General features: G+C 36.9%; 1 protein-coding gene across 1 annotated transcript in view; it reads right to left on the reverse strand.

Moving 5' to 3' along the window:
- Positions 1–13,572, reverse strand: part of TECR (trans-2,3-enoyl-CoA reductase) — a 23,245-nt gene continuing 9,673 nt past the window's right edge. Inside the window, exons 3-14 of the mRNA XM_030455343.1 lie at positions 10,979–11,029; positions 10,563–10,614; positions 10,211–10,255; positions 8,961–9,064; positions 6,853–6,968; positions 6,594–6,732; positions 2,590–2,662; positions 2,455–2,498; positions 2,010–2,067; positions 1,263–1,351; positions 229–274; positions 1–128 (exon numbers count right to left, since the gene is read on the reverse strand). Of these exons, the coding sequence (XP_030311203.1) occupies positions 1–128; positions 229–274; positions 1,263–1,351; positions 2,010–2,067; positions 2,455–2,498; positions 2,590–2,662; positions 6,594–6,732; positions 6,853–6,968; positions 8,961–9,064; positions 10,211–10,255; positions 10,563–10,614; positions 10,979–11,029 (945 nt within the window). The remainder of the gene's footprint in view (positions 129–228; positions 275–1,262; positions 1,352–2,009; positions 2,068–2,454; positions 2,499–2,589; positions 2,663–6,593; positions 6,733–6,852; positions 6,969–8,960; positions 9,065–10,210; positions 10,256–10,562; positions 10,615–10,978; positions 11,030–13,572) is intronic.

The raw sequence follows: 13,572 nt of genomic DNA on the forward strand, positions 1-13,572 counted from the left end.
TCATAACAAAAAGGGAATAATTGGCATTCGAAGACTTGGGTAATCCTTGAATTCACGTAGGTAGGTGCAGTGTTTATCCTTTGCCCAGATTGTCATCTGAATGAAGCAAAGGAAGGTGAACAGTCCCACTGGAAAGAAGGGAGAAAAAGAGATGTTTCATTTTCAAATTAAAAATATACTTTTGTTATTGACATGACTTCAGGGTGTAGTACAGAAAACATTACTCACCTGGAACACATTGAGTCATGATAGTTAAACTGATCCAAGTCCCCACCTGTTTTGGCCAAGGAAATTTAAAATATTTCTGGTGACAGCATTTGCATTTATGTTTCTATTGATCAAAAACAACTTTGTCCTAGTACAGGTAAATAAAAAAGCCAAGGTCAGCCAGATCAGTTTCTAGTGTTAATAACCTTTAGCCAAAAAAGCAAACAGTGCCTTATTATCAGAAACAAAACCTTCATGTTTGCTTTCATATTTATCATCATGACAAAATTTTAAGCTTTTCAAGACTGTGTCCTCTCCAGTTATCTGCCTAATTTGTGTTAGTCACACCTCAAATAATGCTAGGACTGTTAACTTTCTATAGCGTTAGGCCAAATGATGGTCTCATGAACATCCTAACCTCCACTGAAGTCAAAACCTAATGTTGTCTTTCCACACAAAAACTGAATTTTACAGAGTTGTGCTGCTTTAAACTGCTTTTGAACTCAGTCAGGCATTTGACTTCTCATGAAAGAATAAGAAGTGATAAACGTTTACAAGCTTCTAATGCAGTAACCAGCAACACAAGCACCTGTGTAACTCAAGAAAGTGGGGAAGATGCCCTAGGCCTATTTCCTCTTTACCACATATTATATGATTCTGCACGTTATCTTCCTGTATCCTGTGAAATCCCTGGGTTCTTATATAGTATAAATCCACCAGATGCCCCCAACCTGTCATTCCAACATACATTCAGTGGCAATTTCCCTGTTTCCCTCTACAAAATCTGCAATGCTTGAAAGTGTATCTGCCCTGCTTGGCAGCCACACTGAAGCATAGGTGCAGGACCTTGGGTGTCTAAGGTTAGCATCTAAGTACTGCCTCAAGGGAGGAGAGGAGGAACAGATAAGTCTGCAATCTGATTTGAGGAAATCTAGGGGAGAAGGGAACTTGAGTTGAACAGTTGTAGTGATTTCTTTCATGCTTAGCATTCCAAAAAAAAATGACAATACAGTATGCAAACCCAAAATCTTTACATCTAGTTTTAAAGTACATACCTCATATGTATAGTTAGGGCAAGATACAAAGAAAAACAGCCATGTGAAAGGATTCTTTGTTGGATATGGGATCTTACGGATTTTGGATCCTATAGATTAGAAAACAGATCACAAAATATTCACATTCCTAAAGATATTGTTTCCTGTAAAGACAACCAAACTCTGGACCCACAAGAAAAGAATAGGATAACTGTGAGGAAACATTCTAGGTGTTAGAAATTCACTGACACATATGCCTTTGATCCCATTCACTCCTGTAAGAAAGTTTCCCTTGGATTTTGGATTGAAAGTTAAAGATTTTCTCAGATTGTCACAGCAAGGGATTTTAACAGTCATAGTAGATAGAGGTATGATTTTTGGTTTTTGCCTAAGTTACCCTGGCCTGCACAGAGATCTTGTGCTCATGTAGAAGCCAGTGAAATTATTTTCCTTTGCTCACCAAAGCATAGTTTATACTAGCACTATTTCCTTTTGCACAAGCAGTGTAATTAATGTAAATGCTCCTTCCAACACAATCTGGCCCTAACCAATAAAAATTACACTAAGATAAGAAATAGTGTTTAACAGTTTTGTTTCTTTGCACTGTGTTATTTCCCCTAGAGCCCAATCTTTACAGCACTGAGCAACCCAGAGCAGGCAGCTGGCAAAGCATCAGTGCTCTCCAGGATCAGGACTTCCATGAGGCACTGTAACTGTGGAAGTACTGAATGGCTCTGCAAAACTGAAACATGATAATGCAATTTTTACCACTTCTCCGGAGGTCACTTAGTGCAACATGAATTGAAAAATTTCCAGCTTCACATAGCTGCAAGAAAAAAGCATGACAATTAAAAATGTGCTTCCTTTTGGTACTTCCTATGTTAAAAAAATATAACAAATGAGAGAAAGAGCTATTATAATAAATGTCCTCAATGAAGATTGCCTTCTGACAAGAGGATGGAATGTCTGTTTAAACATTAGTCCATATTATATTCTGTTATATATTTATGATATTTACCAGCAAATGTGGACTCGTTTTCCAAAAGATCAAATTTACTTTTTTTTAAGCCCCCTAAGATCTAAGGGCAATGAACCAAAGTGGTTAAAAGTCAGTCAAGGGGATATTTGCTTTCTATTTTGTTTTTGCTCCACTTATACAACATAAGAAATAAAGCACACGGTTTGCAAGTTATAAAAAGAGAAACAAACCTACCAGAAACATGATCACAGCAAAATTTATCTGCTTTTTCCCATAAGCTATTTAAAAAAAAAAAAATTGCATGTGACTAGTAATAACAGACAAATACATAAGTAATTAAATCATGTTGAGGGTTCTTTTGCTACTTACAAGGAGGAGTGTAAAGAGGATGATTGATGTAATAAGCAAGCCAAGCTGCAAATCCCCAGTAATACAAACAGTTCTGGAAAATATTGAATTTTTTTGTTGTTGTTGTTTTAGTATAAGATTCTAGGCTAGTATTCACTGTAAGGACTGATGATAACAGAAAATAGAGATAATACATCAAATTGATGATAATACAACAAAAAATTACCCTACTGAGATGTGGTAAGGTGGGAAAAGACAATAAGAAATAGCACAAAGGAATTAGTGATCCCTCTCAAATATCTTGGATCTGTTAAGTTTTAGAAACTATGATCATGCTACTGAAAATAAATTTATCTTTCCTAGCAAGCCATCTGGAAAAACACAAAGTACTGTACAGACTGTATACTCAAGAAAGACTTGTTTTGCTAGCCCTTGAGACTTTGTAAAGCCAGATTTAGACACTGTGCTCTCTTCCCAGCTCATTACTTTGTATTGCTCAACCTCTTGCCTTTCTTCTTCCTTACCCCATTAGTTTTCTCCCTTTCCCCTGCTTTAACTTTTCCTACACAGATTGCTGCTTCAGTATTTTGGTTACAAGTTATCTTCTCCCTCTTTACATATCTGTAGGTAGGAAGGAGGCCTTTATTGGCCCATTCCTCTTCTTCCTCAGTGTACTTGCTTCTAGGTGGCATTCTCTTGCAGACAACCTTTAGATCTTGCCAACAACTCATAAATTTGTCTCTTATCAGGTGAGATTTCTTCTTTTTTCAAATGTAGTGTCTCAGGCTTTAATGTTTTAGGGCATGTTTCCTTACTACCTGGACTTCTGCAAAACCAAAATTGAACTCCTGATCTGCCTATCACCACTTCTGTTCTTTTCCTTCCCTTCCTATCATCTTACTCATTCTGGTAATGCTTTCTTTTCTTTCTTTTTCTCTCACAGCTTTCCTTTCCTGCTCACACAGCCAAAAGCCTTAACTAAGGCTGTATTCTTTCCCTTCCTGTCTGGGTTAACTCCCCACACACACACTTGGAATTTTGCAGCCTTTCCCCCCTATACCAGCACTGTATTTCTAGCAATAATACCCTGAAAAGTGATTACCTCAGTGTCTGCAACCCAATCTAGGTGACTGCAGTGTCTGCTAGTGTGTTTTTCTGAAAATGCTGGTGAAGGGTAAGTTGTCCCCCCATTTGCTGCATCAAACATTCTGTTGCATTTCCACTTCCTTTTCGTATTGAACCATTGAAATGCCCAGGGACCTCAGACAAAATGGACACTCTTTTGAATAAAACCACATATAATGTCTTTGCAAATTATTAACCATAGTTACAGATCAGGTGGGGAAGAAGGCAGAGAGATTTAGTAACTTCCCTGTGATTACTTTCCTCTTCCCCAGAAAAAAAATCCAGCAGAGCCAGAAGAACGACTCCAGTGAGGAACAATCCAGTTAATGTCCTATCTGCAAACTGCTTCCTCTTCCCTAGCACTACCTTCTTTCACTATCAACTGCAATTTACAATCTTAGGTACAACAAATTTCTTGTAATCTTGGAATGGCGTCTTATGAAAAGACATTCCCTAACTTTGGGGCTTGGCACAGGATGGCTCATATACCAATGGATTTCATAAAGTAAAATTCATAAATTATCATGGCTCATCTCCCTCCAATACATGCTGTAATTAAACTGAAAAAGCACTGTTCATCCCAAGAACATGATTTACTTCAAGAGTATCCTGCAGTTACAAAGTGAGCTTTAAGATGACTGAAATCTGCCAGTGCTAAGGACCTCAGCAGTAACACTACAAGTGTTCAGCTGCCACTAGAAGCCTTATTGCTTATACAAAGGCCTCTGGAAAGGTTCAGGAAGGCACAGCAGTGTACACAGAGACTTCATAAACTTCTTGTGATCTTTCATATTCCAGGTGAATCATAAAACTTTACATCAATCTCTTAGAACTAGATTTTGTAGATCAAGTCCAGACATTGCAGGGATCACCTAAAAAATTATTCCTAAATTTACAAAGTTACTGTTAGGATTTTTACCTTCTCTTCTTCAACTGATGAACCCTATGCTGATCAAAACTAATTATAAATGCACTGCTTGTGTTTACTGATTACTAGCATGTACCCTTATGTTTGGTTCATTAGAATGTCTTCTGGGTAAAACTATGTCTTTAGATCTACTGTTTTCTTTCTTCAGATATTTTCATGAAAGCAACAACCTGTCTTCTTTTTTACCAATGAAAATGTTGAATAAGAGAAGTCTTTGAGGAATTCCACTGGCCCCTGTCTATTATTAAAGGTCTGACAGATCCTTTTCTGACAGAACCACGTTTTTGCAGCTATATCTATCTTTTTCACGCAAGCAAGTTGTTTACTAAGTTTAGATAAACCAGGTATTCTTACCTTTCCATTGCCTAGAATATCACATATCTTAGAAAGAATTATCCTATGCTAGTAAGTAGCTGAACTGCTTTTGGTGACCCCCTATTGCATTTTACAGCATCATGTGTATTTGCTTTCTATTTGCTAAACAAAGGATGAAAATCACAGATCTCATCTATTCCTGTCTCAGATCCCTGCTTAATGAGACTGAAGTGTGTCTTGTTAGAGGCAGCTTTCTCTTGCGCTTTGGAAATAAGCTGACTGCATCTGTTATGTATGTGATCAAACACTTAAAGTAAGAAGTTTTGTCCACCATCTGTCTGTGAGAGGAAAAAGGGAAGGGGATGTGATATTTTTCTCAGTGGCACAATTTTGGAGTATCACCACCAAAGTCAATGAATTTATAAAAGCAAATCAAACCCAAGAGCTGATAAGCAGGTAGAAATACTTAGAGCAACTTTACAAGTGAAAGCAAGTACAACAAACTGAGAAGGTAGAAAACCGGAAGTTATCAAAGTGACTGGTACAAATGTCAGTGTTATCAATAATGGTTTGTATAGTCTGAAAAGAATGACAAGCTGTCAGAGAAAAACGAAGCTACGAGAAAAATGAAAATTTATCGCATTGTACAGATTCATTGCACAGGTATAGTTGCTTATTTATCTGCTGCTTAGCATGTTTTAACTACTATTGTGTCAAGAACAAGTCTGTAAGAGTTCTGCTAGCCTTTTAACAACCTTTGCACTCTTTTGCTGCAGTAAACACAGAAAATTGCTAGGAAGGATTGTTTCTGAGGGCCCCTGCTCAACCACAGTCCTTCTTCCTTCCATTTAGAAATCATTAAGCTATCACCAGAACAACCGGAGCTGCTGCACAGCTGTGACTTAGCCACAGGGTAGAGCTTCAGCTGCTGAGAGTATCAGTGCCATGATGCAGAGCCCAAGGGACTAAGTATCAAATGTTAAATATTGAAATGCTGTTACTATACTCTATGCTTTTATTAGACGATAATCTCCTGTCTTCCTGAGTAGAAAGCATATTTTTGAATGCCATTGTGTACTCTGTTACAAACATTTGTAAAATAACTCTAGCCCAGGCAAACCCATGCAGTCCACTGTGCTTCTTTGCAGATGTGTAGGAAACAGTTATGCATTTCAGCACCTGCAGGAGAAGGAAGTACAGAAAAAACAAACTGCTTTGCATCAGATCAAGGGTAAATTAACAGCTGCTTAACAGAAAAGAGCTGGGCAGTGCTAAGGGCAGTAGTAAAATGGGTGTTACAAAAAGCAGATTTTAATTTTTCAAAAAGCAACCCTCCCAGCATGGTGTCTGCCCGTGCTACCTTAAAAACTGAGATTGTTACTAAAACCTTCATGCCTAAGGAGCTAGCTAAGTGAAGAGTATGCTCAAGGTCTGAACTTCTAAAAGAGATAATACTATAAAAATTCTGTAACATTCATACAAGTATGGCAACACATGGGCTATACCATAGTGACATTAAGAAATGTTTTTAAAGAGCTTTAGGGGTGAGATTTGCTGTGTATTACTTAAAAAAAAATATTGTGCTGCAGCAGCAGAGCACAGGTTGTCTAGGTTGAATTTTGTAAGATTTGTATGGATAGATTCTGACAAAATTTACCTTCAGAATATTCTTCAGTGGCATTGTCCCATGGGAGAACCGATGAACAAATACTGTTTCAATCAACCTTTTGATGTAATGGAAAGAATGGCAGATACATGCCAAGCTAGAAACAGCAAGACAAAAGCATTTAAGAGTGCTTAAAGAAAAAAAAAAAAAAAAGTGTAGCAAGACGTTTGACATTTGGAATAAAACTACAATGCTAGCAAGCAAGAAATATTGCTTACACCTACACACCTACACCTTCAAACGGACTTACTTAACTACTGGTTGTGGGCTTGATGGAAACCTCTCATCCAGTCCATAGACAAAAGGCATGCGGAAATAAAACAGAAAATAGATGAACAATGGACCTGTATATTCTATCAAAAATACCTGCAAAAAGAGAGAAAATAATTAGACAGATGAATTTGATGGTGGGTTTGCTTTGCTTTCTTTGTGATAAATAACGCAATGCAATAAACAACTCCCCTGCCCCAGGATGGTATTTGAAGTGGTAGGGAGGGAACAGCAGGTGGAGTCAGGGTTATGAAACTCATGGTCGTGCACATAAATGTTCTGCAATGCATCTGCCTCAGTTGCATGCAAACAGCCAATGCCAGTGCAGCTGACACAGGATGGGGAATGAAAAGATGATAACAGCAGTCCAGAGATCATGGTATATATGCACACATGTTACATTTATGCACCTCTGGCCATCTTCTTGCTTTCAACACATGTTACTTTATTTTGGGATAAAATTAATTTTGGGGAAGAATTTATCTTGAAAAAGAGGAGCTTTGTTTCCAGTTAATTATTTTGTTTAAGCTGGAAACACAGGTTGTGTTCTTGGGTCACCCCATCTCTATGAACAGTTAGTACAGCAGATGTCTGGGGAAACAATCAATTCAGTCTATGTTCAAACAATCTTTAATAGGAAGAAAAAAAAAAAAAAAAAGGAGAAAAATTAAATAAGCTGTTATCTAACTTGATTTCATTTCCGATAAATGTGCATTTCTTAGGAACATCAGTTTAAATTGAAGTTAACTTTGGACCAAAAATTAACGGTTGAATTTCCCACACTTCTATGAGTGAAGATAGGCTCATACCTCATGTATGAAGAAGGGAAATTGGTTGTATTTCTGTCAAAAAAACCAAAACCAAACAACCCACAAAAACCAAAACCCAAAAAACCTACCAAGCACAGTTTTCTAATGTATTTAGTGTTATTTTTACTCTGAGAAAAGCTGCATTATCAACTTCTGTAAGAATCAGCATTCTCTCTGATGAAGATTAGATTTGACTGTAGATTGTAATTTGTCTTTCTAATTTGATAAAACTGAAGTATTTTTTGCTTACATTTAATGAAGTAGCTTGAAGGCAGGGAGAGAAGAATGCAAAGGAAAGATTATGGAATGATGGAAGTCTGCTGTTACTCTGCACTGTGTGTATTGGAGTCTGCATTGCCAATACAAGTTTTTGCCTCTATTACTGTGTTTACGACTGTAATAGCTCCCTGATTTATCAGCATTGCACCTAAAGTAAATGATGTAAAAATTCAGTCTTGCAGAATATTTGACTTCTTTATTTTACCTCCTTTGAATGTTGTATTTGCTGTTTATCATTAACATGACATTTTATTGAGGTCTCATACTAGGAAATGGGAAGTGCATGTTAAATTATGGAGTATTTTCCTCTTCATGCTGTGCTGTTTCATTGGAACTCGTATATGTGCATCATGGACTTTCTGAAGAACCGGAAAGGTCACCTCACAGTTCTGTGCTGCCTGTCAAGTGAGTTGTGACAAAAGCTGCATTTGAGGTAAGACCATAAACCTGTCTTACCTGTTGAGGTCTTTGTGGATGGCTACTAATATGGGACAAATTGTGAGCTGTCAGCCTGCCACTAGCACTCTGGGATGCAGCCATATGCAGACAGCTAATTGATCTTGCTTTCATGTATTTTCCTGCTAAAATCACTTTAATTATTGACATGTGAAGTTGCTCACATGCCCCTTTGCAGGACAAACTTGTAGATGTGTAATCCTGACCTTTGTCAGGAGAGTTACAGAGGACCTGTGAACCAGATCCTCAGAGGCATTTAGACACCTGTCTCCTAGAACTTTGCAGTACACATCTAAACATTTGAGAACCTGCACCTTCATCCAGCTGAGCTGACCTACATTCAGCTCTTTTCCCAGGCAGCTAAGCATTCAGAATATTCTGTTACTACTTTCCCTGATTAAATGAACTGAAGTAATGAGGATTCATTGCCTGCATTCACTATGACAGCAGGCATCATGCAGAAATATTGGAGAGAGACAAAAAGCGATACAAGATTATGGAAAAAATAGCTATTAAAATGGCTCAGACTTGAAGCATAGCTCACCGTAGTCCATCCTATCTGTGGCCCTAAATCTTTAAAGTATAAGGTAGCAGTTGTGCCAACAGGGAGGTGCTGCAGGATGTCCTCATCCCTCAGTGACTTTCCTTCTGACAAGGAAAAAAGTAATTACATCTTAGTGAAATATAAATAAACTTTGGTAGCATAATAGATTTATATTGTGTTTTAACTAAACTCTGACATTCTTTGATGTGTTGTGGGTTTCTTGGAATCCCTGTAATCACATATAATCCTGGGCGCTGTAATCTCACCAAGACAGTTAAGAGAATTCTCATCTTCATGTGCCTGCCTATTATAGTAGAGCTGCTTCATCACTTCTACAGCAAAAGTTGCTGATGGGTTGCTGTTCTTTAACATAGTTCCCTGGCCTCCTAGTCAGCTGCACCTCTTTGTCTGTGGAGGTGCAGCAGATGAGACATCTGTAGATTTGGGGGAATCTCCAGAAGGTCAGCATTTTCTCACAGTAAGTCTCAGAGCAGAAGTCCCTGTGGAAGAACCTGGCAAGGTACATCTTTGAAAATACATGCTTGTTTTCCATGGACAGATTCTACACAATGAACTAATGGTCACCAACATACTTTTAAGGGACTGTTTAAATAATATTTTTCTTAATGGAAGCAAAAGAAGCAAATGCTACATTTTATACTGAATGTTAAGATGAATTAACACAGTTTGCCTATTAGATTTTCTTCTGTGCACCCAGGCCATGTACTAAGAGGCTTCTAGTGGCAAAACTACAACTGCATAATTGAAGTCAGCCAGCTGGCATCAGCTTTGTCAGCAAATCCTACATCCATGGAAATATGTTTTGCATTAGCTTACCTCAAAAGAACTGTAATTCCTATCTGAGAGCAGAGGATTATGTGAGCTGATAGCTCTAATTCATGGCCCTTTATAGTACTCCCAGCTGACATCACTGTGGAGACCATTTCATTGCAACTAAGGGAAATTAGTATTAGATTCTGTGCTGCCTGTCTTCAAAGCAAAAGTGCTCAGGAGTTAGAAAGTTATCGGATCAATGTTCAGGCTCTTGAGATAATTACCAAGCACCAGGCCTGATGGAACTCTGTTCAATACTTTCAGATAACTGAATTTGTTCTGGATTCCCTTCAGCCTCCATAATCCTAATTAGTGCTGCTGGACCTTATTCTTAAGAGCTAATATTAATGAAAGTACACCTTTTATCCCAGGCCCCTACTCAGAATTTTGTTACTCTAGTCTTCACAAGTACTTACTTGGATCAAGTTTTATGGACTGCCTTGCTGGATACCACTGAGGATCTGCAAGACCATACAGAATTGTGTGATATACAGTATTCGATTTAGATCATCCACTATTATAATAAATGAAAAACAATAAGATAAAGATGTATAGGAATATTTATTCAACATTAATATCTGTGAGAAATTATGAAAAAATACAGAGGTGTACCAGGACAGGTGTATCAAAAAAGATGATACTGAAATATCACTGCCCCATGTAAGTTACTTAGCATTATGCACCACATGTTTCAAACTATGTAATTTTCTACTGTTAATATACAGGATATTCTAATGGAATGTAAACTGCTGCAAAAGTTATACTCACATAATTTATAGAACATAAATCTGATCTCCCTAATTGTGGCATTTGGTTCCACCTAGGCAGCAAAAATAATGTATATGTAAGATACATATTTTAAAAGACAAATACTAAGTGTAAGACTATACAAGTAGAAATATGGCTCAAACAATGTAATACTTTAACTAGGATACTAGGATCAGCATGGAGGATTCAAAGTACTTCTTTGAGGAAAAAATGGAGCATCTGTTTCAGATGCAGCTTCTCTAGCAGAGATCAAGAGTTACTGCAATAGTTACAGCAGTGACAGTTTGATGGCTTAGGAGTGGGTAAGGCACAGCTGGCACTGTCTCAGTGCAGCAACTGAAGTTGTACTCTTCATCTAAGAAAAATAAATAATTTTTAATTAGCCATCTAACATTTTAAACAGATTTTTGTTTTACCTTCTCTAAGAAGCATAGCTGTTTCTTTGTCTTCCAGTCAAGGATTTCCACCTGACAGGACACAAAATGATAATTACTAATTATTGATTTAAAAAAATCTCTAAGCTCTTAGTTGATTCCTAAATTCATAATCATTATTTAGTGAGACACCGTTTTTCTCTGATCTGTGGACTACGTTAAAAACACTTCAGATGTGCTCAAGAGATTACTTTAATCAAAGCCAGGTTCTCAAAGCACTCAACTTGCAAAATGCTATTATTCTCACCAAATAAATTGTCTTCCTGAATCTATTCAGAAGCAGAAGTAGCTAACTTCCGGATCAAAACACATTGATGTGGACTACTTTCTTATGGTACAGCAAAAGGAACAAATAAGGAATATATAAATTTCACAGGAATCACGAAGGAACAGAATTTTTATGATTTGTAAAACTAGAAAGACAGCTTAAGAAAAAAAATATTAAATGTGCTCATATATGCATCTAAGTAAATATTCTGAGAATATGCAGCTTGAAGGTTAGTGTGCATTGTTCAGATTACTTGAATTGTAAAAGGAGTGGAAAACATTTGTAGACATAATGAATAGATACAGCTAAAGACCTGGACTTCACAAATCCTTAAGTGTCCATTATAGGAATATCCAGCATTTATCTTGACTCTCAGATCACCTTTATTAGTAACTACATATTAGCATTTTGTATTCCAAGCAGTGGTTTAGCTACAGCTCTGAAAAGGAAACACTAATTTCTTTCCCTGATCAAATGGCACCTTGGCAAAAGGTTATGATTTCAATGCACAGACAAGTCCCAGACTTGTCAAAGCCCAGTTACAGCAGGCCAGCAGAACCTACAATACAGTGATGGTATCGTAAATTCATTTCTCTCATCAGACACTTTGTAATGGAACTTTGTGATATAGCTAAGAGACAAAGTTCAAATCTGTGACTGTAAATGACTGCATTAGTACTATCATGCCTTAGTACCCAAATAGTTTGTTGTTGGGTTTCTTTAAAATAAACATCTAGTATTAATTATTGGTATTAGCTGGTATTAACTGTCCTACAGGATAGATTAATGTTAGACTTTAAATAATATTCCTTACTAAAAATAGGAGTACCAGTCCAGCATCTTTATTTATAGGGTTGCTTTGAAGTGGTCACTTGGCTAAAGTATTGTATTTCCTTCTTGTCCCAAATTGTTCTCTATTGGGGGAGCAACAGAGCACTTCAGCTCCAGCCAGTATTTACTACTCGTGCATTGTAAGCTCTAAGTGGACATCAAGCGAGGGAGGCTCTTTCCTTCCTTTGTGATACAGAACAAACATGTGACATTATTGGGGTGTTTCCTCTTGATTTTAATAGTTGAAATAACACAAGTTGCAGGCCTTAATGTCTCTGAGGGCCAGCATCAGAAAGCAAATGACATGGATTCCCTTCCCAGAGGGGTGTTCTTGAAATACAGCTCTTGCAATTAGAATAAATATTGTGGAGGTTGTAAATAACATTTTGTCCCTTCTGATGCCAAGTTGCTACAAGGGTGTATCTTAAAGCTCTTGTGTCAATTAAAACCACTGTTTGCCCTATAGATTGAAGCAATTCTAGTAGATTCTGTAAGGATTAAGGATTGTGTCTTTATTAGAAAATTTCTTCATTTTTACTGTTTAGAAAAAGTTGAGGGCAAAGAATAACCAATACACAATATAGGTAGAAAAAAGTACATTCAACCATTAAACTTTTCTTCAGAAAATAGAAAGGGAAAATAAAAGAGGGGCAAGTTCATTCATAGAACAGTTGAGCAAGCAGTGTTTAGAAAACAATTTTTAAGATGGTCTTCAATAGGATTATAAAAACACAGTAGATTAATTTCCACATTTTAAAGTCATAGCAAATGCATAAGGAAGAACAGATCTTCAAAAACTATGTGAAAACTATTATTGAAATACATATTTATCATGTCCTTGCATCCTGGAAGTTTTATTTGCAGCCATTTGTACTCAGCAGACTCAGTAAACTCTAGCTGAGTGAGATTTTTGTGGGCACTGACATAAATATATACTGGACTGATTTATTTTGAAATTACTCAGGTAAAAAAAAAAAAAAAATAAAAAAATCTTACTTTACAAGCCAGAAGTCAACCAGCCCATGAAAGAGTAATGAAGAATTAATTAGAATGCTTACATAAATTCAGTTTCTTAAAAAAAATTCAGTGGTTATCACAGTCCTAATTAAATCTTTCTAAACATTTTATTTTTCCTATGGAATTAGTAATTTTCACTATCTCCTTAGACTTTTTTGATGTACTGTGTTGTTCCTGAAGGCAGTAAGGATGCCTTAGTGTGATCTTACACCAGAGCATATCAAGACTAAATTTCTTCAAGCTAAGAGAGTAAAGCCAAAGGAAAAATTCTGTACATGTAGTTGGACTGAAAGCTATGTTTGTGATGCTGCTGCTAAAAATTACTTTTCTTCTCGAATTTCCCTCGAATGGGAATGTACAAACTGTTGTTAGAGAATGTCTAAGGATCCAACTACAACCTTTCTTTCTGATAGAGGCAGCAGTATATGGTGCAGAAAAAGTAATAAAACAAGACAAGAAA

This window comes from Calypte anna, chromosome 8 (assembly GCF_003957555.1).
Source record: "Calypte anna isolate BGI_N300 chromosome 8, bCalAnn1_v1.p, whole genome shotgun sequence".
NCBI lineage: Eukaryota > Metazoa > Chordata > Aves > Apodiformes > Trochilidae > Calypte > Calypte anna.